This window comes from Chrysemys picta, chromosome 6 (assembly GCF_011386835.1).
Source record: "Chrysemys picta bellii isolate R12L10 chromosome 6, ASM1138683v2, whole genome shotgun sequence".
Classification (NCBI taxonomy): Eukaryota; Metazoa; Chordata; order Testudines; family Emydidae; genus Chrysemys; species Chrysemys picta.
In genome coordinates, this window is record NC_088796.1 from 19316369 (window position 1) to 19340729 (window position 24361).

A 24361-nucleotide genomic window follows, 5' to 3' on the forward strand; every position below is an offset into this window, starting at 1 on the left:
ACACACAATAAGAGCTAGATTAAGCCAATAAGGTACAACCTCATGAAAAGGAAGGAATGTAAAGGCTTCGACCCAGGGGTAGCTCCCAGAGCCCCTATGTCTGAGAGAGGCACCATGCTTTCGAAGGCCTATTAGACCACAGTTTTATAGAATGCAACTTTGCTGGCTGGAGTAAGGGTGGGAGGGAATACCTCAGCTCGGTCTAACACTGATGTCAGCACTAGCTTCCAGCAGTCCTTGTGTTTTCTGTGCACAATGGCTGAGAATTGCATCTGGCCCCTGTTGTGAGGGGGAAGTAGCCAGCAAGGTTCCTTTCATTTTCTCTCTGTGCTTTTGCCAACAGCAGAGCGCCATACGTAAACTTGACGCTGACTGTGCAGCTATAAAAATCAACGATTTCTTGTTCGCTGGTACAAGAGGGACATACAAAAACACATCAGTTTACAGGTTAAGTTAATAGCACAGATCACGGGCTTTGAGGCCTCTGATGAATTTCTCATATATTTTCATATTGAGGGAATAAGAAGGTGATGTGGGTTATGACCCTAACCTTTCACTTTTGTAGGTCTAAGTTCAAAACTAGTTGAAAGAATTGGACTCAGGGTTGTACCCTATCCTTGGTGGCCATTTGATTTGCTTACAACATAAAAACAACAAATTATTCAAAACAAATGTGCTCAAGAGATGATCCGAAATACAACAGGTGTTGCAGGCCTGGATCAAGGTGCATTGGCAGTATACACACTGAATCTTGTTTTTTTCCCATGCTCTGTATGCTTCTGTCTGTCTACACAGTGCTATTTATCTCCAAGAACACCAAAAAAGAAACAATACTAAAACCCCAGAATTTAAAAGACAATGAGGTAACATATTTAGGTTTATAGCTCACAACATTAAAAAAAACAAATATTTTAAAATATAAAAGAAAATTCAAAGGAATTGAAGTTTGTAACTCTTTTCTGTAAAATGAATATCACTCATCATGTACTTTGCTGACATCCAACTCAGTTACTGAATTATGGGCACTACCATAAAACTTTTATATTAACATTTATTGTTAAGAGTAATAACAATGTAATGACATAGAAAGAAACATCTTAGAAGTTAAAAAATGCTGTTCTTTTAATCAGATAAGAGCTATGGATTATGAAACTACTAAGGGCTTAATTTTGTTTTCATGCCACCATAAATCAGGTGTAACTCCACTGAAGTCAATACAGCTACACTAGTATAGTGTAAAATAGGCTCAAGTTGGATGATAATCAGGCTCTATATCTGTATCAATTGCCAGCAGAAAGAAGAGCATGTGAATAAAATTACAAGTCTCTCTCTGCAGGTGCAAACTGCTCCACAGTAGATCTGTGGGGACCTTTTCTTTGGATAATTTGATGATCTGACAGGAAGAGGGAAACTGATAAAACATGTACTGGGAGCCACATCCCATATTAGTTCAGGATGGACTCAATTAAAGTAAATATGGTGCACTGTTTGTAATTGCAACAATTAGAATTCATCATAAAATCACAAATACAATGTAATCAGCACAAATTAATAGCAGTTTCTGTTATGGAAACGTTTGGGAAATAAACAGCATTACTGATTATTTTATTGAATTATTATCATCATCATCATCATTAATGATTAGTTAAGTGTGCAAAACCGTACAAGACACAGACGAAAATAAGGTCCTTGCTGCCCAGGGGTACTAAGGAGTTTATCATGCCTCGAAGAATTCTCTCTGTGTATTTAAAATGATCTTTCTAATCACCAACTTTTGAAACAGTAAACTGCTCTCTGACTTTCTGCTCAGCAGAACATTGCCTTGGCCTCAACTCTGAGGCAGATTTGTTAATGTCAGGTAAACTGTCTCACCAAAAACAGAATCCTCTTCTGTTCAAAATCCGCTTGAGGTGGAAAATGTAACACTCTGAAAACAATAACGACCCGTGTTTCAGACCAGACAGCTTATCTGACAGGACAGTGCTCTCATTAGAAACAGTGGGAGATTCACAGACTTAGTAGCATTCCCTAGCATAGTACAGCAGATGGCCTTGGCTTCCACATTTAGGACTTGATTCTAACTATTGCAACCAAGGCAGAAGTGCACAGGGACTGCAGCAGAAGCTCCAGGAGGAGCTGACTCCTGGCATCTTGCTGGGGAGTGTACATTGCAACAGCTCTCATTAACCCTCATCAAAGCTCTGCTAGCCAGTGCCCCAGAAGGTGGGGTAGCAGTTCCACCACCCACTACTCCTCTCTCCCATTTTGGGTAGCCAGCTTCAGAGGGTTCTAGGAAAACAGCCTCCACTCCCTAATGAGATTGTCTGGCCTCTGCATAGGCGAAACAAGGACACAGGGAGGCGCCTTGCGACATCATCCCTACCTCTGCCCCACGCACACCAGAGCAGGTTGGGCATGATCTAGGCTTTAGGAGATTAGTGGAAGTAGGGGAATAAAAGTGTGGTTTCCATGCCATTTGCTGCCTAAACTGGCACAAATTAAAAGGAATCTGCTCTAATTACCAGAGAATCATTTTAAATTAAGGTTACAAAATGCTTTAGATTGAGGGAGCAAGCTGATTGGCTTCAACAGTAGGCGTGCATTATTACACAATAACACACTTGTCAGAAGCTGTTAGCCTCGCTCTCTCTCTCACACGCACACTAATCTGCACATGGAGGAACATCAGTATTCTTATTTCCAAATGATTTTATTTTTTCAATAAATACACATACACTGAAACTTAAGGACACAACAGGAACATTCCACATCCAGACCTTTCAGCATGATGACCATTACAAACTAAGCGCTGCTGAGAGACATCTTGAATTTGACAGTGTTGGTATTTTCAAAAAAATTGAGGCCTGATTATTCTCTTAGCTGCGGCTGTGAAAGTCCCATTGACTTTGACAATCAGGCTTCAGCAGAAAAATCACATTTAAGAAAAATGTGATTTTTTTTTTAAATCTAATCAATCTGTTATTTTATTCCTAAAAATGTGCTTGCAAAAGTATTGTATTGTAATGAATACTTTTTGAAATAAGGGACAGCAGCTTTTTTCCCAAATGGGGGACAAACAATTGCAGACTAATGCTATTTATTTATTGGATAAATAGGCAGGAGCAGAGGGTAAGAGAGACAGACTTAAATTGCAAAGATCCGCATTAAAGGGTTAAATGTGAAAGCATCACTCAGCCCAGTGGGATCACAGAAGTCTGTAACTATTTGTAACATATTTGCACTACCTAAACCCAATGGCGTGAGTTAATAAGGGAGTGTCGGAATTTCCTTGCTTTTGTTGGCTTAAGTCAGACCCTTGAAACTGTTGTAACTATGTTTTGTGAGGGAATACATACAAATAATTACAAGCTTCAACATTATCCCGAATGTTAAATAACTCACAAATATTTCCTAATATTAAAAGACAAGGCATATTTTAGGGGAATACATTACATTCACAAAATGATATATCACAGTTACAGCTCTATGTTTTCTTTGGCTTACATTCAATCACAGCATTTCAGCTAGTTCATTGATAACTGCAGTAGAAGGGTGTGATCTTGGCCAAGCACAAGGATTACTAATATTTTTACATCATATATTTACTTTAACCAAACTCATTTATCAACCATGATTTAAAGACAGTAGTTATCATTCACTTGCAAATAATTATAGCCTTTCTTTACACTGCTACGGTTATAGCTGTTACACTAAATCTTTGCAAGCTTCATTAAAATGAATGCAGGGACGTCCAAGCTTTCCTTAACTGTGAGAGCTGACTTGCCAAATGCCACAAGCTGAATTTGGCTTGTCCCAAGTGGAGCACGTTGCAGGCAGCCTCATCTTTAATCCAGAAGTTTGCAGTCCAGAGAGACTGCAAGTCCCAACAGGCAATGATCCATCACGATCCAGAGAAAACAATGGTTTATGATCTCAATCGCTTGTTATTTATCTGTTCCCTCTAAAGAACATTTATTTGTAATATTTTCAGCAACATTTTTTGTACTTTAAAAGTTCTGTTTAATTCTCTGCCAAGTGGTCACACCTTTAAAGAAAACACTTAAGCCTCAGGAAAGTACATTCACCGCTCTATGTAAAAACAGCAGTCACTGTTTTAAATGCTATATACTGCTTACATGAAGAAAATAGAGGCTATTCAGTAAACAGCACAGGTGTACATTTTTCAAAATATGAGGTTGCTCAAGAGGCAAAATTCAATATTTCCTCCCGAAGACTATGAACAACAAAACCCAAAATGCTTAGGAGAGGAACGGAAGTCCTCAAATTAAACTATGGTGCACTCACTAACTTCCACTTTTAAAAATTAAGCCTTTGAAAAACAAAACCACATTAAGAAATTTGATTTCTTCTTACTTTGTATTCTGGAATTGACAAAAGGAGGAGAGAGATTGTCATGTGACCCAAGGTCCCTGCTTGCCATGTGATCATAGTGAGTCCCATCTCCATAGTTCTGTTAATAAATTGGGAAGGGGAAAAGAGTTTTACAATTTTAACACAAACATTTTCTGTAAGAATAACAGAGAAAGAAGTTATACTTTCCCCCTCGATTCTGAATAATGAAGAAACTTTATTCCCTCCATTGCTCTTTTCCACTGAGTTTGTTGGGGGCAATGCATTCCAAAATGTATTTGAAGCCGGTTTAAAATTTGTATTTTGTTAGTAATTAATATGTGTTTATTTTGTGGACACACCTGCCTGGTAATTGAGATAATATACCAGGGAGCGTGGTGCTGTGCAAGCCATCAAATGACTTTCACCTACTATGTCAGTCTTTCTGCTTTCATATCAGTTGGGGAGAAGAAAGAATATATCTAAGTTTTTTTTTAAATCTACTATCTGTAAGTAGAAATTTGCCATTTTAACCCAGTGGTTGTTGCACGCACACAAAGGCAAAATTTGGCCTGAAGTGTTTGGGTGATTAATACTACTTTTTCTCATTAAGGAACAAGACCCCAAAGCTGGAAGGATTAACCCATGAGCTTAACTTTATGCACTGTGAGTACTTCCACTGAAGTCAATGACACTAGTCAAGTGTATAATTTAAACACATGCGTAAATCTTGTCAGGACCAGGGCTCACATTTTCAAAGCATCCCTAGCCTAGCCTCCCAGTCTACACTCACAATTATTGTACCTGTGCAAAACCTCAAAAGTAATCACAAAAATGAACAAGAGTTTGTCCATCTGTAGTGCTGCTATTACATTTGTATTTTCAAACACCGTTACTAATTTCTCACAGCACTTCTCTGAGGCATACAAATATCATCCTCATTTTCAGATGGGGAAACTGAGATGCACAGAGGTCAAGTGATTTGCATAAGACAACCAGAAAGCTGATATGGAGCCCTGATGAAAATTCAGGATTTCCCCCCCCCCCCGGGACTGTGCTCGTTTCTTTATATCATCTCATGATATACTGGTACACTCACATTCAGATATGTATGCCTAAATAATTGCGTGTGGGAATGTACAGGTTAATTTTCAAAACTTTTTTTTTTCTAAAAGCAACCACAAGTGTCGAGGGGGGGAAAAAGGTTAAAAATAAAACTGACAGATGTGTAAAGTAATGATGTAATGGAGGCTAACCCAGGTATAATAAGAAATGGTGATTGGCTTTTCCTCTTCTATGGAAATGGTTGAGATTCAATCCTGGTATGCAGTAAATGGGGAAAAAATCATTCTGCTCAGCTGGCTGCCGTGTAATGCAAGGCTAAGTAAATTTACTTAGACGTGTCAGTTGGCATGTTAGCCAAAGGCAGAATCTGCCCATAGGAGAAAAAAAAAAAAAGAATGGACTGAATATATGAACAATAACACTGTCTTTCACCTCACTGGACTCTTACTTTAGGGTGCTGAAACATAGCTAGCAATGCTTGCAAGCCCTGTTCCTTCACATTCATTAAGAGACAATTAAACAGCAATATAAACAAACTTTTTAAATAAGGGTGAAGCCACATTTTGCCTTGCATAATTTTATATCACGAATTTACAGAATACATGAAGAAGTAGTCTTGATCCTGAAGTATACACTGTAATTTTTGAGCCCAATCCTCAGAATAATATTAAGGCCCTGATCCTGCAACTGGACTGGGGCACAGGCTCAAAGCTTCTGACCCCAGTGAGAGGTCTGCCCAATTAAAGAGCTCAGGACTCCGCCTTTTTCAGAGAGGGTTGATTGTGCAACTCTTACTTACACTGGTGAACTTTTACTTATGTGAATAGATTCAATGGGACTATTGACGTGAGTAATGGCCCCCAATGTATGTAAGGGTTATACAATCTGGCCCATAAGTGGACAGAGCTGTTGGTGGGGGTGTGTGTATATACACATATAAACAATTTTATTGGAAGGGATATTTCTTATTACTCAAATAAATGGAAATTGAATCCTGAGTCTCCACGCAATTCTAAACACAACTTTCTCAAAGTCAAAACTAATGAATTATGTTGTATTCCAGCTATTATAAAAATAACAAGAAATATAGTGTGTCTCAGTAATTCCCATGGTAGGTAGTAGTTCAGTAATGACACTTTACTGTAATAGGAATTAATTTAATGTTAGTGTGTGTGTGCGTTATAATATGAGGAACGGGAAAGATTTACTCATCTCATCCATATAATGCATTAGAATGTCAAACTTGACAGCTGGAGCAATAGGTTGGTAAAGTTACTGGTAAGTAGGCAGATCTTACTGTACTTTGAAGATTAAAGTTAGTAGCACATTGCCTGAAGACAAGAGAAGTCACTATCCACAGTCCTCTGAACTGTTCTGACTTTGGAAGTGGAGGCATTATCCCTTCAAGCTTGGGGAAAAAGATTGGTGGGCTCTAAATACGTTTGAGGGCTACATTTTCACACTGGCTACCTCTGCTGTGCCACCAAAATATGCACACTCATGAGCAAATAGGTAAGAATTTGTGCAAACATGCATTTGTACATGCAAAATAGGTAAATGTGAATGAAAACTAGTCCTTGTGTACACAGTCACCAAGTTTAAGGATACAGATACATGTCTGCCTACAAATGAACAATTTAATAGGCAGATTGTAGGCCTCTAGTTGTTGAAAATTGTTCCCAAAATGTTACGGATCCCTTAAGCCTCAAATACATAGCCCGTCGTGAGTTAATGATTTGTTCTAAAGACATTCAGCCTACACCCCCACCAAAGCAGGGAATATCGGTTTTTAAAACTTATACTCTTGAACTCTGCCTTTTCACTGAAGAAACCAACAGAGGCTGAGCAGAATGTTGAGGTTGGGCAATGCAGATATGGTCACCTGAAGAGAGGTCTGAAGTAGAAAGATGCTGTAAATGGCCAGATTGAGTGGGAACAAAGAAATGTGGGCTCAGATTTTGCCCCCCTTGAGAACACTTGTCTACTCATGAGGAATAGCAGCTTTCCCTTCCAGTAGTTCCACTTCAGTGGGATTACCCAAGGAGTGAGGAATAATCCTGCATCTTGGCAGGGAGTTAGATTAGATGACCCTTTGTGGTCCCTTCTAACCCTGTAGTTCTATGATTCTAAGGTACCATTCAATGTTAGGAAGAGTGGCAGTATCTGACCCCCGGTGATGAAGTAGCACATTTTGAGTGTACAAGTGCTTCCCAATACTATGCAATGGATTTTTTGCATGTAGGTATCTGTGCCAGTGAGACATAAAATCTCCTAGCAAGCTAACTACAGCAAGTGAAATGTCAACAATAACAAAAAATGCCTCTTACAGCACTGAGATAACATACAGTGTTGGATCAATGGCTGATACTGACTAGCAAGGCAAAATGGCTAATGAAAATTCTTGCTAGCTGTTAGCAGGAGTGGAGCAGGTGTCAAATTCAATCACAGGATCAGATAAGAATGTAAAAAAGCAATTTTGAAGAGAAGCTGGTCTACAGCCAACTTTGCATGTACATTTTTCTATGCAATCAGGTGTAAAACTCAAATTTAAGATTGTAAATTTACATATGCAGGAAGTCTGGTTTAGGAAAAAGATTAGATATACTTACCCTGGATGGACTAGGATGTCCTCCATTCCCCCAGGACCCTGAGCTAGTTCTGTCTTCTACATCTAGGGACAAAAAAGTTCTTTAGGCTTTATTGCAATAATTCTTTCCTTTTGTGTAAGCACTTTTAAATTAATGTTTCAAATTAATCTCCTGTTGCCTTTAATTAAGAATCAGGCATAGGGCTACTACGATGATAGTGGCTTCTGACCCAACCACTTAAATTAACTCATTTAAATTCACAGCAGAAATGAACTGGACCCTCAGGAACCAGAGGTTTGAACATAAAAATTACTTCAGTGGCTCAGTGTTTCGTAAGACTCAAAAACCTGACTCTGATGTACCAGTTAAAGTTGTACCAAAATCCTTGCCGCAAAATACATATAATCAAACATCAAAAATAAGATGTGGTGAAACAGAGAAAACCCAGAAGCTAATTTAAAACATTTTCAAGGTAAATATTCCTACACAGATCCTCACTCAGACTCAATTCAGGAAAGAATGTACTCAAGTCCCAGTGAAGTCAGGAGGAGTTACGCACATGCTTAAACGCTTTCCTGAATAGAGATGGATGTAATTACAGACTTAAGCATTTTCCTGAATTTCCTTAATGCCTCATGCAATGCCTATTGAAATCAATGGGAATCTTCCCATTAGCTTTGGATGCTTTCAGTAGTGTGCTCAACCACTTAGACGTTTCTGCCCCCTCTCTTTGAGGCAGTAGCAACATACAATATGAAAGATATGGCAAAATTGCAAAGACGTAGTACAGTCTAGTGTTTAGAGCATGGCCCGGGAAATCAAGACTCCTGCATCCTTTCCTGAACTCTGCTGCTGAACAGATGTATGACTGGGACCTGGTCTACACTTCAAACAAAGATTGACATAGCAATGGAGCTCAGGAATGTGAAAAATCCTCACGCCTGAGTGCCATAGCTGTGCCCATCTAGCCACTGGTGTGGACACAGCCAGCCTGACAGAAGAATGTTTCTGTCAACGCAGCTACCATCACTTGGGGAGGTGATGTTCCTACACGCCTTCCATTCCTATAGGCTGCATCTGCACTATGGGGTTATCTACAGCGCCACAGCTTACCACAATAGCCCCTGTAGTGTAGACATGGCCATAGAGTGAATCACTTTCTCTGGTCCATTTTATCCATTTGTAAACTGGATAGCACAATATCTACCTCAAAAAGGTGCTGTAAGGCTTAATAAATTACTCTTTATGAAGTGCTTCAAAATCCTTGGACAAAAGGTGATATATAATTGCTAAGTGTTACAGAATGCAACTCTAAATTTCCCTTGACAGAACTGGAGTATTACAAAAATGTTATTTCAAGGGTGGAATGCTGTTTCATAACATTTTTCTGTTACTGTTTCTCTTGATGCTACTGTAAACAGAATAATTTATTTTGTTCTTTCTGTTTTGGTCTTTCCTAGGGTAAGAAAAGTTGTTGTTTTTTTAATGAGGAGTTTTTATTACTGTTAAAATTGTCACCTCTGTCATAATGAGTTTTTATATTGTTTTAGATGGGATGTTTCAGAAAGAGAAGCAGACTAGCTGCTTCAAAAGACACCCCAATTGCGAACAGATGTCCCTCATGGATAGTCAGACAATGAATTGTGTGCTTCAGGGCAGGCCATGTTAGTTCTGAGGTTGTATCAAGGCCCAGAAGAAGAGGCTACAGTCCCTAAACTCTACTATTTAAGGCTAAAAGCATTATATTCTTTGTGATGTACTCAAGGATGCTGGAGTAAGCTTGTATGACCACTGTCCTCATGGAATCCTCAGTACACTCCGTTGGGAATCTCATCAGGCTATCCCAGTTACCAAAAAACATTTAATGACTAAATAAGGTGCCAATCCAGCAAAGCACTTAAGGACAGATTTAAATGTAAGCATGTGAGCAGTTCCATTTAAATCATTTTAATTTAGGGCATTCGTTCAAGTCAGTGAGAATACTCATATACTTAAAATTAAGCACATGCCTCAGAACTTTGATAGACTGGGGCCAGAACAGTAAATTTCATTCAGTCTCTTTTCATGATGTGTTATATTTCACTAAATTTGATTTTGCTATTAATATTATATTTGAGGGCCCCTGTTCTGATCAGCAAAAAAAAAAAAAAAAAACGTGCGGGGCGGCCGGAGCCAGGGTGCAGGGGGACTCCCTGCGCTGCAGACGTGCCCTGGGCAGTGGAGTTCGCGCCCTGGCTAGCGGGGGAGGGAGGAGAGGGAGGGGAGCGGAGGGAGAGAGAGAGAAAGGGTGCGGCCAGGGCTTCCTTCAGCGGGGCGCTTGCCACTCGGCACTCGGCCCCTCCTGCCGCGCCGCCTGCTGGGTGGGCTCCGCACCGCTCCGGTTGGCGGGGAGGGAAGGACGCAGGGCGCTCCCCTCCTAGGCGCCGCCGCCCACTACAGGGCGGCCGGAGCAGCGAAGCAAAAAACCCTGCGGAGCGGCTGAAGCGGGGAAGCAAAAAAAAAGAGGATTGGTGCCTGGAGCCGGCCCTGGTTCTGACACTCCAGGGTCACATATTCAAAAGGACCGGGGCTCAAAGGGAACTGGCGCTCACAAATTTGAGCTGTGGTACTTTTTTCGAAAGAGAAAGAGTTGATGTATGTCCCAGCACTTCTAGAGCCTGATTCAGGAATAGAAAATGTTACAACATGGTTGAGTTAGTGCTGAAGAAACAAGCTTGACTTCAAAAATTACCTGACCATGTAGTGATTGATTTTAAGGGTTTTATTTTAAAGCACCTTTATGTTTCAAGGCAAAAAATATCTAATGTAATTGTGGATATTTTCATTATCCATATACATGTCTAGTCCTTTTTGTACTCCTTCTAAGAGGTTGGTCTCAATTATATCTAATGGCAATGAATCCCACAGGCTGTGTTGAGAGAAAAGTATTTCTTTTTACCAATTTTATATTTGTTACTTTTTCATTTCTTTAAATGCCACTGGTACTTATATGATAATAAAAGTGAATAGGAGTGCCCAATTTACCCTCTCTTTACCATTCACATTTTGTATACCTCTATCCCATCTCTCTTTTTCCCCTCCTACACAAAATAATCCTGTAATTTTAAATCACTTTTCACATAGAAATCTTTCTATGCCTGTAATCATTCCTATCACTCATCTCTGAATTCCCCAATATTGCCATTATATCTTTTGGAGTTAGTGTGGCCATCAATGAACACAGTATTCCAGATGAGGACATAAGTTTGGCACATAATGCACTATCACATTTCATTATTATTCTTCAACCTTGTGACGAACTGGCACTGTTCTTACTGTGGTCTTTGAATGCTGACAGGGGAGTGTGGCTAGGATAGTCTGCATTGGGGGAATGGGAGACTGACGGATGGAGAATACCTGAGCATGTAACATGAGAACCCAGGAAGGGGTTAGAGGCCAGGTGACACCTTTGCCCGGGAAACTGAACAAAGGCTGTGGGAGGGGTCGCTGAAGGCAGAGTTTCAGGAGCTGGCTGGAGAGATGGCTGGGAGGCAGACAGGGCTCTGACCTCCCAAGGGGGCTGGGGCGCCCTGGGAGCCCAAGATGGACCTAACTGAGGGGGGTCCTGTTGTCTGTGCCTGCAAGACCTGTCTTGGACTGTATTCCTGTCGTCTAAATAAACCTTCTGCTTTACTGGTTGGCTGAGAGTCATGGTGAATCGCAGGAAGCCGGGGGTGCAGGGCCTTGTGTCCCCCCACACTCCGTGACAAACCTATTTCTTATGGATTTAATAATATCATTGCTTGTTATTTGTTAAGCACAAACACTAGCTTTTAACCTAATTACACAAAAAAACATATTTGGTGTAGATTGCTAGAGGAATTTTAATGACAGCATTGCATTTAAATATATGTGTGTGACTATATATAATATATTCTGATATAGATAACTGGGTATCTAACAGTACATTTGCACTTCTAACTTAGGTCGGTTAAGCATTTGAGGAGCAAAGCCAAACATTAGGAAATCTAAAATATGGGTAGTATGACTATTAATGTTTTGTAAACAAATTATTTTTATCTTAAAGTTTTTTGTATTTAATTTTATTTTTTCCCATATAATAATTCCTACTATCTCAATAAAAGTGTAAAGTGTTAATAACAAAAGACATTCTCAGGTAAATATTTAATTAAGCTCTAGACAAAGAAAGAAAATGTGTATCATTTACCTGACAGATCAGATCATCCATGCCATTCGGTTAATTAAGCAGGATTTTTTTACAAACAATTTGTGTTATGTAACTGATAATTAATGTTTTCAGGTCCTGATTTAAAGCCCACTGACGTCAGCGGAAATGCTCCCATAACGAGCTTTGGATCAGGCATTGGACCACTATGCAATGACTGTACTATAGCTTCCAAAATCCATATTAAACCCCTTAGGCAAACTGGCAATACTGCATGTTATGCATATCTTTGTCCATGAAAATATCTCTAACTTTCTTATACCGTCTCCTTTATATTTATAATGTTTCTTTCTTCTCTTTCCAAAATACCAAATATGATTACATGAGAATATAAACTAATCACTTACCAGGTGTGCCAAATATCAGCCTGCAGTAAATGTTTATGGCTGAGTTATAAACCTCCAAAAATGGAGTTTATAATGTAAATGCTGTCACAGTGTTAACGATAGTGTTGCAAACATCACCAACAAACCAAGAAAAATACTACAAAACTGGTCTTTTAGCTCCTAAAACTTACTGTGAAAAATAATGAAGACTTGCATATTTGAAAAGGCTAAAATAATTCTGTGTGAAACTGAAAGTGAAACAAAAGTAGCCACTTCGGGTAGTGTTGTTTGCATATATTACATAATGGTAATAATAACATTGCTTTCACATATAAGCAGCACATTTCAACCCCAACACCTCAGGAACAATGAAGGCTGATTTTACAAACTTAACTTGACTAACTTTACTCACATGAGTAATCCTATTAACATTATAGCCTGCAGTATCTTCCGTACAAGGCTGACACTCAGACCTACACAGCCATTTGCTGATCCCAGACAACGTAGTCTCCTTTCTCCCTCAGTGTCTGACAAAAGTCTGATTTTACAAACTTAACTTGACTAACTTTACTCACATGAGTAATCCTATTAACATTATAGCCTGCAGTATCATCCGTACAAGGCTGACACTCAAACCTACACAGCCATTTGCTGATCCCAGACAGCGTAGTCTCCTTTCTCCCTCAGTGTCTGACGAAAGTCTGGGAGCAAATTAATTTAGTCTCCGCTCTGTTTTGATGGAAATTGTTGATAGGGAGAAAACATCCAAAGGACTGGGCCAGAGCGGTGAGTGTGCCTCCTACTGAATGTATATATCCATCTTTGGTCAATTCAGTTTACAGTCCTCAGCTGTATTGTACCCATAACTACGGTACTCTTGAATTCCCAAGCGACAAAAGTGGCATGTAATGCTTTTCTTTTCTTTCCATCTACAGCTTAGCTCAGAGACTGTGAACATTCCTTCCTGCTGTAGTACTCACCATAGTAATCCATGCCTGTGTAAGGATAGATTACTGCAATGTGTTCGACTTGAGGCTGCATTTGAAAAGCACCTGGAAGCTTGAGCCACTGCAGAATAGAGGCTTGTCTAATGAGTGGACTGACCTCTCAAGAGCACATAACACCAGTGCTCCATTCTCTGATGTGGTTGGTGATCTGCCAGAACAAGAGTCTGACATGCTTCAAGGGGCAGTGCAAACTGCATCATCTTGGTCAAGCTTTTAAAAGGGTGCCATCAACCTGAAAATTACATGTATGTCTGAAAGCTTTGTATCCACCTGATCCAGCAATCTGATCCGTGGAGGCAAACTCTTGCACGTGCATGGAGGTCACTGAAATCCACTGTACTCTGCACAGATGTAAGGACCCACTTGTGTGGATCCAAATGCAGGATCAGGAACACAGTTGCAAGTAACACAAAGATTCATATAGCTGCCAGCAAGTAGCAATATTTCCCTAATTTTTAAATTTGATTATACTGTGTTTTTGACAGCACTTTGTGTTGTCAGTTTTACCGGTTCCCCTGTCTGGTCAGTTTGCTCCTTGATAAAATAATTCTTATGACCATCAGCCAGGAAGCAGAAAAATCCTTATAAAGTTTACATGTATGATTTTTTTTAATAAGGACATTATTTAATGCATGCTCTATCAGAAACTTTCTTTCTTTCTTTAAATTTAGTTATTTTTAAAAAAATCCATATTGTCAGGCCCTTTTATCTGATCTAGGGAAATGCAACCTAGATGAAGCTACTGTAAGGTGAGTGCAAAACTGGTTGGAAAATCGTTCCCAGGGAGTAGTTATCAGTGGTTCACAGTCATGCTGGAAGGGAATAACAAGTGGGGTCCCGCAGGGATCAGTTCTGGGTCCAATTCTGATCAATATCTTCATCAATGATTTAGATAATGGCAGAGAGAGTCCACTTATAAAGTTTGTGATACCAAGCTGGGAGGGGTTGCAAATGCTTTGGAGGATGAGCTTAAAATTCAAAATGATCTGGACAAACTGGAGAAATGGTCTGAAGTAAACAGGATAAAATTCAGTAAGGACAAATGCAAAGAACTCCATTTAGGAAGGAACAATGCACACTTACAAAATGGGAAATGACTGCCTAGGAAGGAGTACTACAGAAAGGGATCTAGGGGTCATAGTGGACCATAAACTAAATATGATTCAACAGTGGAACACCGTGGCAAAAAAAGCGAACGTCATTCTGGGATGTATTAGCAGGAGTGTTTTAAGCAAGACACGAGAAGTAATTCTTCCGATCTACTCCGTGCTGATTAGGCCTCAACTGGAGTATTGTGTCTAGTTCTGAATGCCACATTTCAGGAAAGACATGGACAAATTGAAGAAAGACCAAAGAAAAGCAACAAAAATGATTAAAGGTCTAGAAAACATGATTTATGAGGGAAGATTGAAAAAATTGTGTTTGTTTACTCTGGAAAAGAAAAGACTGAGAGGGGACAGGATAACAGTTTTCAAGAACATAAAAGGTTGTTACACGAAGGAGGGAGAAAAATTGTTCTTCCTTACCTCTGAGGATAGGACAAGAAGCAATGGGCTTAAATTAAAGCAAGGGAGGTTTAGGTTGGACATTAGCAAAAGCTTCCTAACTGTCATGGTTGTTAAGCACTGGAATAAATTGTCTAGGAAGGTTGTGGAATCTTCATCATTGGAGGTTTTTAAGAGCAGGTTAAACAAACACCTTCAGGAATGGTTTAGATAATACTTAGTCCTGCCATGAGTGCAGGGGACTGGACTAGATGAGCTCTTCTGTGATTCTTGGAAACAGTCCCACTGAAATCAATGGAACTACTTACATGCTTAAAGGTAAGTCCATGTTTTGTGGCTTCCTGAATTGAGGTTTCAATATCCTCTGCTGGGCAGCACCCTGCAACTGTGTCACCACCTCCTTTTTGCACTGTGCGTGCCAGCTCCCAGAAGGCACCATGGACTGCTCAAAAATCCCAGGGAACAGCAGATACACGAAAACTAGGGTGCTCCCAGATTCTCAACATCCCACAACAATTCAGGATAGTTGGGACAAATAAGGAGAAGGAGGGCTGACTCGGGGAGGATAGAAAGAGGGTCAATAAGTGGGTGGGTTTGGTAGCTTATACCAAGTCAGAAGGAAGTTCCTAAAACGCTGTTCTATTTACCCACATACGCTATTCAGTACCAGATTAGAAAAACTGTACTGATAGAACAGTTACAGGGCATGCCTCTCTTCCGTCCCTTTCTCTCTATAGCCCCCACACAAGGCAGATTATAAAAGATGACATTTCTACTTGCCCTAGATTTCACTGAAAACTCATTGCCATCAACCTTGCTTTAACTTAAGCCTTTAAAATACTCAATTTTTTTCACCTATGTTAAAGTTTTGGCCGTTGATCTGAGAGTGACAAGCAATCACTCTTGGACATTATCTTCAGGGGTTGTGTCTTAGCTTTCAACCAATCTTCTTTGTATTTAGACTTAAATGTGCAAGCCACACTATATTACTCTGCAAAACATCAATGAGAAGGCTTAATTAAGTAACACTGACAGATAAATCCATTTCTTTCGCAGTAATCAAATCAAAGCAGGTTGACATAACACAGGAACTTAATACAGTTATTCCCTTGTAATTGGAAAAAGGCCCTTTACTTCTCATTAAAGCAATCTTCTGGGTATTGGCATAATAAGAAGGCTCAGGGCTTTAATACTGCCCTATAAAAGCCTCAAGATACAGACCCCTTAAGCAAACATGCCTGATTATCTAATTCCTTGATCACAGCGGAACATGTAGTTCCTATTGTTTAAAACTACTAATTCTTTATCTCAGTTACAGTTTTTAAAAAGTAAATCAATATGAAGTACACGTGATGGAGATCGCTAAAAAAACAAACCCTAGGACGGGGGGAGGGGAGGGGAGGGGAGGGGAGGGGAGGGGAAGGATGTATTCTTTAAACAAGTCCAGTTCTTCATCTTGAAAAATGCACTCTGACTAAGGTGAAAAGATTTTTATATACATATAAATGTATCAACATTATTCATAATAACAACTTTGATTATATCTATACATTTGTTTTAAAATAAATAGTAACCTTGCAGAATATTTTTTTACCCCTACAGAGTGGAATCAAACTCTTGCAGATTCTGGGTGAAGGCTTCCCATTCTTGATATACTGCCACCATGCTGGCCTATTTCCAACCCTCACCTTTGACAATGTGGAAGGGCTACAAAGCCCTTGCCTATGTGCAACAGTTCTCTCTGCATGCAAGGTAGAATCTTGAATGTCACAGGCACGGGTCCAGAGCTTGTTTGATGGGTTATTCTCAGCATGAATCCCTGAACAGTTCTATTTGCCTGTAGCCATGATGGGGTTATATGTGGCATAAAACATCAAAGTGCTCCACGAACAGATGGAAGTCTGTCCCTTGCATATTTGTCCATTGTTCTTTTAATTTTTGTTTGCAGGGTTTTTTGAGTGAGATGTGGTATACTATCAACAGTCAAAGGCTAACCATTCCTTCATAAAATGGTACTCAAAACAATTATGCATTTTTCAATTTCTAGTAATGAAAAAAAATTATCAGCAATTACTATTCGGTAAGTCGACCTTAATTCACCATAAATTAGCACTACAGGTATTCCAAAAAATAATTCTGTGAACTCCTAGGCCCTGATCCTGCAAAGATTTAAGCATATGTTTACACGTCATGAGTAATCTCATTAAACTCAATGGAACTATTCAGAAGGTGAAATCCTGGACCCACCCAGAGAATGTAAAATTGAATATGTCTTTGCAGGATCAGGGTCTGAGGCCTGGTCTACTCAGAAAATTAAATTGACCTAGCTATGTCTCTTAGGGCTGTGAAAAATTTCACATCCTGAGTGTCATAGTTAGCTCGGCCTAACCCCCAGAGTAGGCTCGCTAGGTCAACGGAAGATTTCTACTGCCTCTCAGTGAGGTGGATTATTAACTACGCTACGAAAAACCCCTCCTGTTGATGTAGGAAGTGTCTACACTACAGTGCTACAGCGACAGAGCTGCAGTACCATAGCTGTGCCCCTTTAGCAGCTCTAGTGTAGACACAGCCTGAAAGGGCAACTTAACCATGAACAATAAACAACATGGGTTTAATAAAAAAAACAAATAATCTTGGACAAACTTGGTCAATTTTAGTAAACAAAGGGACTGCAGTGGATATAACACAGCCTTTGTACAATGTCTCAATAAATCCAACTTGAAAATGTAGTTAAAATTGGCTTGGTTATGAGCAGGGACCTACCAAGTTCATGGTCCATTTTGGTCAATTTCATAGTTGTAGGATTTTAAAAATCGTAAATTTAATGATTTCAGCTATTTACATCTGAAATTTGATGGTGTAGTAATTTTAGGGGTCTTGACCCAGAAAGGAATTGTGGGGGATCGTAAGGTTATTGTAGGGGGTTGCAGTATGGCTACCCTTACTTCTGCACTGCTGCTGGCAGCAGCGCTGCCTTCAGAGCTGGGCAGCTGGAGAGCGGCAGCTGCTGGTTGGGACCCCAGCTCTGAAGGCAGAGCTGCCACCAGCTATAGCGCAGAAGTAAGGATGGCCTGGTGTGGTATTGCTACCCTTACTTCTGCGCTGCTGCCTGCAGAGATGGGTCCTCAATCAGCAGCCACCACTCTCCGGCCACCCAGCTCGTAAGGCAGCAGCGCAGAAGTAAGGGTGGCACAGTACGGTATGGTATTGCCATCCTTACTTCTGCGCTGCTACTGACGGGGCGCTGCCTTCAGAGCTGGGTACCCGGCCAACATCTGCCGCTCTCCAGCAGCCCAGCTCTGAAGGAAGCGCAGAAGTAAGGGTGGCAATACCGTGACGCCCTTAAAATAACCTTGCGACCCCTCTGCAACTCCCTTGTGGGTCAGGACCCCCAATTTGAGAAATGCTGGCCTCCCCCATGAAATCTGTATAGTATAGGGCAAAAGCACACAAAAGACCAGATTTCACGAGGGGGAGACCAGATTTTACAGTCCGTGATGCATTTTTCATGGCCGTGAATTTGGTAGGGCCCTGGTTATGAGCAAACACATGGATTCAAAACCATAGTACTATAAACAAAGAGTAATAGGAAAAGCCAATGTACCAAGTCGGGGGGAGCTGCCTCAGTGCTGTAATACAGAGATCACTATTAGGCACAGTTTCATTTAATGTCTTCATTAATGATTTGGAAAAAAAAAACAAATGCAAATTACATGATTACATTCATAGATGATACTAAGCTGGAAGGTGTTGTAAACTGTAGTGAGGACAATGAAGTAATGCTAAGGAATACAGTGTCCAATCCTGCAAGCCGTCTTTAGTGGAACTTCCATTGTCTGAACTCCCTGGGAGTTCCCCATAGAGAGGGCTTGGAGTTAGAAATATGGTTAGAAAATAACAAAAGGACATTTTTCCTGGAAAAATGCAAACTACTAACTGGAGAAATAGTCCAAAATACAGATTTTCAATGAAAGGAAAATGCTTGGAAAGTATTAACATCAAAAAAGATAGGGCCGATATGGGACAATAACTTAGTTGAGTTTGCGGCATGATAGGGTTTGAAAAAAAATATCACTGGCAAGGTTGGGATCCAGAGTCATCACCTCATGAACCAGGAGGTGATACTCCCTTTACATATAACACTTTGGTGATACTGCACCAGGGCTGTTGATTACAATTCTGGGCACTTTGCTCCCAGAAAAAAGTCAACAAATTGGAGGAAATTCCAAGAGTAAAAAGAATATGTGAGAGCTGGAAAACAAAAGTGTGGATTAATTGCTTCAAGAAAGAGATACCATGGGAACGGTGAGATGAAATGACATAGTGATATGGACCTGACGATATAGTTGAGAACATAATAGTGACCAAAAAATGACATGAGTAAATAGACAGAAAAAAGAGCACAGCAGATGATCTTGTCAGGTTTGGGAATGATGAATGATGACTGACATATTGCTCCTCCATACATATACATGCTGCCTAACCATGTGCCACATGCAGAGCAAGCATTCAGTGAAAGTGACAAGATTATGAGATTAAGATTTGCACCAAGAAAGGCTTTCTGAAAGCAACCATTGTTTTCAAAAGCACGGGCTAGAGTGTCACGTTTTGAATGATGCTGTGGGAAAATAGCCATTAAGCTAACAAACTGTATTAGACTGATCTTATTTGATTGGTACTGCTGTTATTTATTAGAGTGCATGGATCACCGCCCCAACCTTTCTGTATAAAAGCAGATCAAATTCAAAATCTCACACATCAGTCACCTAACCTTATGTCATACCTTCTGCATTAGGAAAGGTGTGCCATGACTTTGTGCCAGGATAATTACAATCCTCAGCTTTCATCCAGCCTTCCCACAATAACTCTCCCGCTCCACCATCACAGAAATCAAATAAATTATTTACAGTCCCTGCTGACTGGAGTGAAGAAAAACAGAAAGAGAGAGAGACAGAGAAATACACCTAACTGTGTACACTTTAAAATGCTGAGAGGGGCTCAGATACCAAAATGATGGTACTGTATAAAAACAGATAGATTCAAGTTTCCTGCCACAAGATAAACCTTGCAGGTACTCCAAGATAGAAGTTGAAATCACAGCTCTTTTTAAGTCAGTGAGAGTTTCACCATTGACTTCAGTCGGGTCAGGATTTCACCCAAAGTTCTTTATGTTTGCTTAAGATTCAGTGTAAAGAAAGGGAAGAATAACGTGAAATACAGAGCCAACCAGCATGCTGGGAAATCATCACTATTTACTAAAAGTATGTAGTAATAAAGAGATTAATTAAGCACCCAATATTTAAAAATCTGTTTCTGAAAAATCTCCACTCTCTCAATTTCAGAAAGACACAAATGCTTAACTGTGTGTTTTCTTAATTTTCCCCTGAACAGTTGCCAACCAATACTTTTAAAAAAATACTAAATACGGTGCTGAATAAACTGAAATTCCGGACAAAATAACTCTAGAGGAAGTAAAGTTGTATGTATATATATATAAGTGCAAAGTATTATTTATTATTACTATTATTAATAATATTTGGGTTCCAGAAATTATCTAAGTAAAATAACAAAATGCTATGACAGAGCGGCATACATACTGGAATACAACAGTCTTCTAATATATGGCTATATATCCACTCTTAATAATTAATAATATATATTTTTTGTTTCTGAGTTTTCTGCTTTGAAATTCACCTGGAAAGTAAATGGATAGGTGACGTTCCAGAAGATCAATTTAGGTGAAGTTTTGGATGATCAGCTGCTGAGCACAACCGTTAATGTCAAAATATTAAACAAGCTAGTTTTCCAAACAAAATGACATAGTCAAAATTAATATATATGTTTATTCCCTGAGAAGAGGATACACAGTATTTGTATTGGAAATACATTCCAAACCACTGGAACAAACTATCAAGAGAAGTGGTGGATTCTCCATTTCTTGATGTCTTCAAATCAAGACTAAATTCCTTTCTGGAAGAAATACTTTAGTCAAACACATGTTATGATTAAGTCAGAAACAAGTTATTGGGCTCAGTACATGGGTAACTGTGTGAAGTTTAATGGCCTGTGTTATCCATGAGGTCAGACTGGATGATTTAATGGTCCCTTAAGCTCTGTGAATTTATGGATCTTAATGCACACTGGCATACACCTATCCCATATCTGCCTAGTTCCTGTGGTATAATCATAAGGGTGGATTGCAGAGAAGAGCGACAAGATGATCCTCCTCACAAAGATAATTGCTACCAGGGACTCAATCTTAAAACAGAGATAGTTAAGGAAGACCTAATGATGTTCAAGCCTTGGTTTCTGCAATGAAAGGATTGCTAGGAGGGATCCAGGTCTTTTTGATATGGGACATCTACGGTCAGGAGGAAAAGCTGTGGTAAGGTCTACGGTCACAATTCTGCCCGTGAAATTGGGTCCTGTCAGGAAACTAGATGCCTGACAAACCATGCATTTCCAAACTGTTTGAGTTCTTTCAGCTGAAACAACTGGACCATGGTTTTTTTTATTATTATTTGAATCTTTCTTTCCAATGGATGTTCACTTTCTGACTGGATGTTCATCAAGATTACCAACTGGGTAATCTCAGGTGTGAGAGTGCGTGAGCTTTGTTCCACCTGAAAGACATCAAAAGAGTGCAAGTCCTATGTACTGGTCCCTTGGTCCCAGAAGAGCCACCAAGGCACTTTCCCTGCAAAGGGCTGCCACTGTTATCATCATCATTAGGGACAGATGCCAGCCCCAAAGGCGAGAGCCGTGAACCGGAAATGCAGTAGGGCTACACTAGAATTCACCTTAGTAGAAATGATGTCTGGGTGTAAAAGTTATTTATGTACGCATCCTGAAGGAGACTTAACACAAGAAAATCTCCTGGCTTTCAGGAGAGTTTCTACTTTGATTCTTTCACCATTCCCAATCATTTTAGATACAAAACTACTCTTTTGCTTCAATTCCAACTCACCCACATTTGCCACCATTACGTCATGCAGATAGGATTTCAAAGAAACACTGTTTGATCAAGGAATGGCGCAGCAGAGTTACTTTCCCATGAAAATGTGTTTGTTTTGAGAAAATCTTCTCTTTTCAGGTGACTGGGGAGAGAAAATGGGAAGTATCCTAAGAGCAACAAGTTCACTGTACTCACAATCATACCCTTCGTAATAGAACTTGGAAGAAATTTGATTTGACAAAACACTTTTCTAAAGAGAAGAACAGGAGGACTTGTGGCACCTTAGAGACTAACAAATTTATTAGAGCATTTGTTAGTCTCTAAGGTGCCACAAGTCCTCCTGTTCTTCTTTTTGCGGATACAGACTAACACGGCTGCTACTCTGAAACTTTTCTAAAGAGGAAAGTCAGAAGGGCGCCTCCACCAGGTGGAGTTGGGAACAAGTTTCTGGTTCAGACTCCAATTTCAGTTACATCAGTATACAACCAGAATAACTTTATTACACTTTACTGAAGATTTTACACCTGTGTAATTGTGAAGAGTATGTAGACCTCCATATTTTCTGTGGCGGTGAAGAGACAGTACCCTTTCCTGACTGCTCTTTAAATCTTCTTAGGAGGTGGTTATATGAAGGAATGGAATTAATGTCTAGCCTGTAGGCTAAGGAACCTTTATAAACCATAGTACCACCTCAGGGTTTCATTCTTCTGATCTTCTAGATCATCTGATGGTGAGGATCTAAGATTTTCCTCTTTTTTCCTCCTTTTCTTCAAGATCAGTTTTTCTGTCTCCTTAATTGAGCAGTTGGCCAATGACCTGATTGTTGATCTGCCTTAGTCCAGCAGCTTGCTCACTTGGAAAGGGTGGTAAAATCCTCTGTGGGAAAGGCACTCATGATGGAGGAGGAACCTGTAATTGAGTCCTGACGATGCCACTCTAAACAGTGAAGCTGTTGTTGTTGTCCCTAGAACAGATGTTCTTGAGCTATCACAGGATAAAAATAGGGCTTCAGATCAAAGAAAAGATTTAATGGGGACGGAAGGGGAACACACCTGAAGGGCTGGAAAAGAAAAGGTGACAGTACAAAAAGAGTGCACAGGAACTGCCAGAAGTATAATTAAATAAGCTAAAGGCAAAAGGAACAACTTAGGAGGACAGGAAGTGCAGCCCACATTCCCTAGGGTGTTCAATGGATTGGGTGTTACAGTACCCGCCTGGGCAACAGAGAAGAAGAACAAAACCATGCAGCTCACGCTGGCAGCAGCAGAGAAAAAGAATGATTTGTTTAAAAAATAAACTAGATTCCGTTTTCTAGTACATTAGCTCAAAAAGCTTATTGCTTTTCTGCTCTTGGAAACATACCACCAGGTGTTCCTTCAGTGAGTTTAAAGCACTCTTGGGAAGGTGAGTTAGTGATATTAGTCAGCTGTTGAGTGGCTTTGAACACGGAGCTCTTTCTCAAAAGTTAATCACAAAAAAGGTTCTAATGAAAACCGTGTGGACTGCAAAGATCAGCTAGGGTATATATTTTCCTTATTACATTAACATACAATACTGAACAGTAAAATTTTGAATACTATAGGAAAGTACAGTCTGTTTATCAAAAATTTGACTGATTTTTTTTAGGTTGGAGCAAATGTATGCATTTACATTTAATAGGGATTAATAAGTACTGCTAAGGGCTTAGAATCTGTAGGTAATGTACAGTACTTACCGTATATACTCGATCATAAGCCGATTCGTTTATAAGCCGACCCCCCTCCCCAAGATGGATAAGTAAAAATGGAAAATTTTTATAACCCATTCATAAGCCGACCCTATATTTCAGGGGTCGGCAAACTTTGGCTGCCACGCCATCAGGATAAGCCGCTGGTGGGCCAAGATGCTTTGTTTACCTTGAGGGTCCGCAGGCACAGAAGTAAACCTAAGTAAACCAAGTGTCCCAGCCCACCAGCAGCTTACCCTGATGGGCCAGGACAGCAACTGGTGGGGAAATTTTGCGGGGGGGAGAAGCTGGGAGTCAGGGGAGTAACCCCTGTGACCACCCCCCACATGACCCCACCCCTAGCCTGGGACCCCCACACTCTCCCCATCCCATCCCTTCCCACCTTATCTGGGGAGGGCCAAGGGAGGATGTCTCTGGCCTGGTTGGAGCTGCTCCGGCAGGCTGGGCAGCACGGTCGCAGCCTGCTCCGATGAGCCAGACCGGGCGGCGCGGCCGCAGCACGTTCCAGAGGGCTGTGCCGAGCAGCACGGCCGCAGCATACTCCGGTGGGCCGGAGGAGAGCAGCGTGGCCAGAAGCAGACAGACTCTGGCCCCACCTCTTCCCTTCTGGCTCT

The 24361-nt window shown here is 40.3% G+C and overlaps 1 protein-coding gene across 32 annotated transcripts in view; it reads right to left on the reverse strand.

Moving 5' to 3' along the window:
* Window positions 1-24361, reverse strand: part of TCF4 (transcription factor 4) — a 324983-nt gene that overhangs the window by 208570 nt on the left and 92052 nt on the right. For 28 of the 32 annotated variants that reach the window (XM_065598779.1, XM_065598775.1, XM_065598770.1 and 25 more), the window contains 2 exons: window positions 8025-8086; window positions 4375-4471 (listed from right to left, as the gene is read on the reverse strand). The exons of the other annotated variants lie outside the window; for them this stretch is intronic. In XM_065598779.1, coding sequence (XP_065454851.1) covers window positions 4375-4471; window positions 8025-8086 — 159 coding nt within the window. The remainder of the gene's footprint in view (window positions 1-4374; window positions 4472-8024; window positions 8087-24361) is intronic. 32 annotated transcript variants of the gene reach the window in all.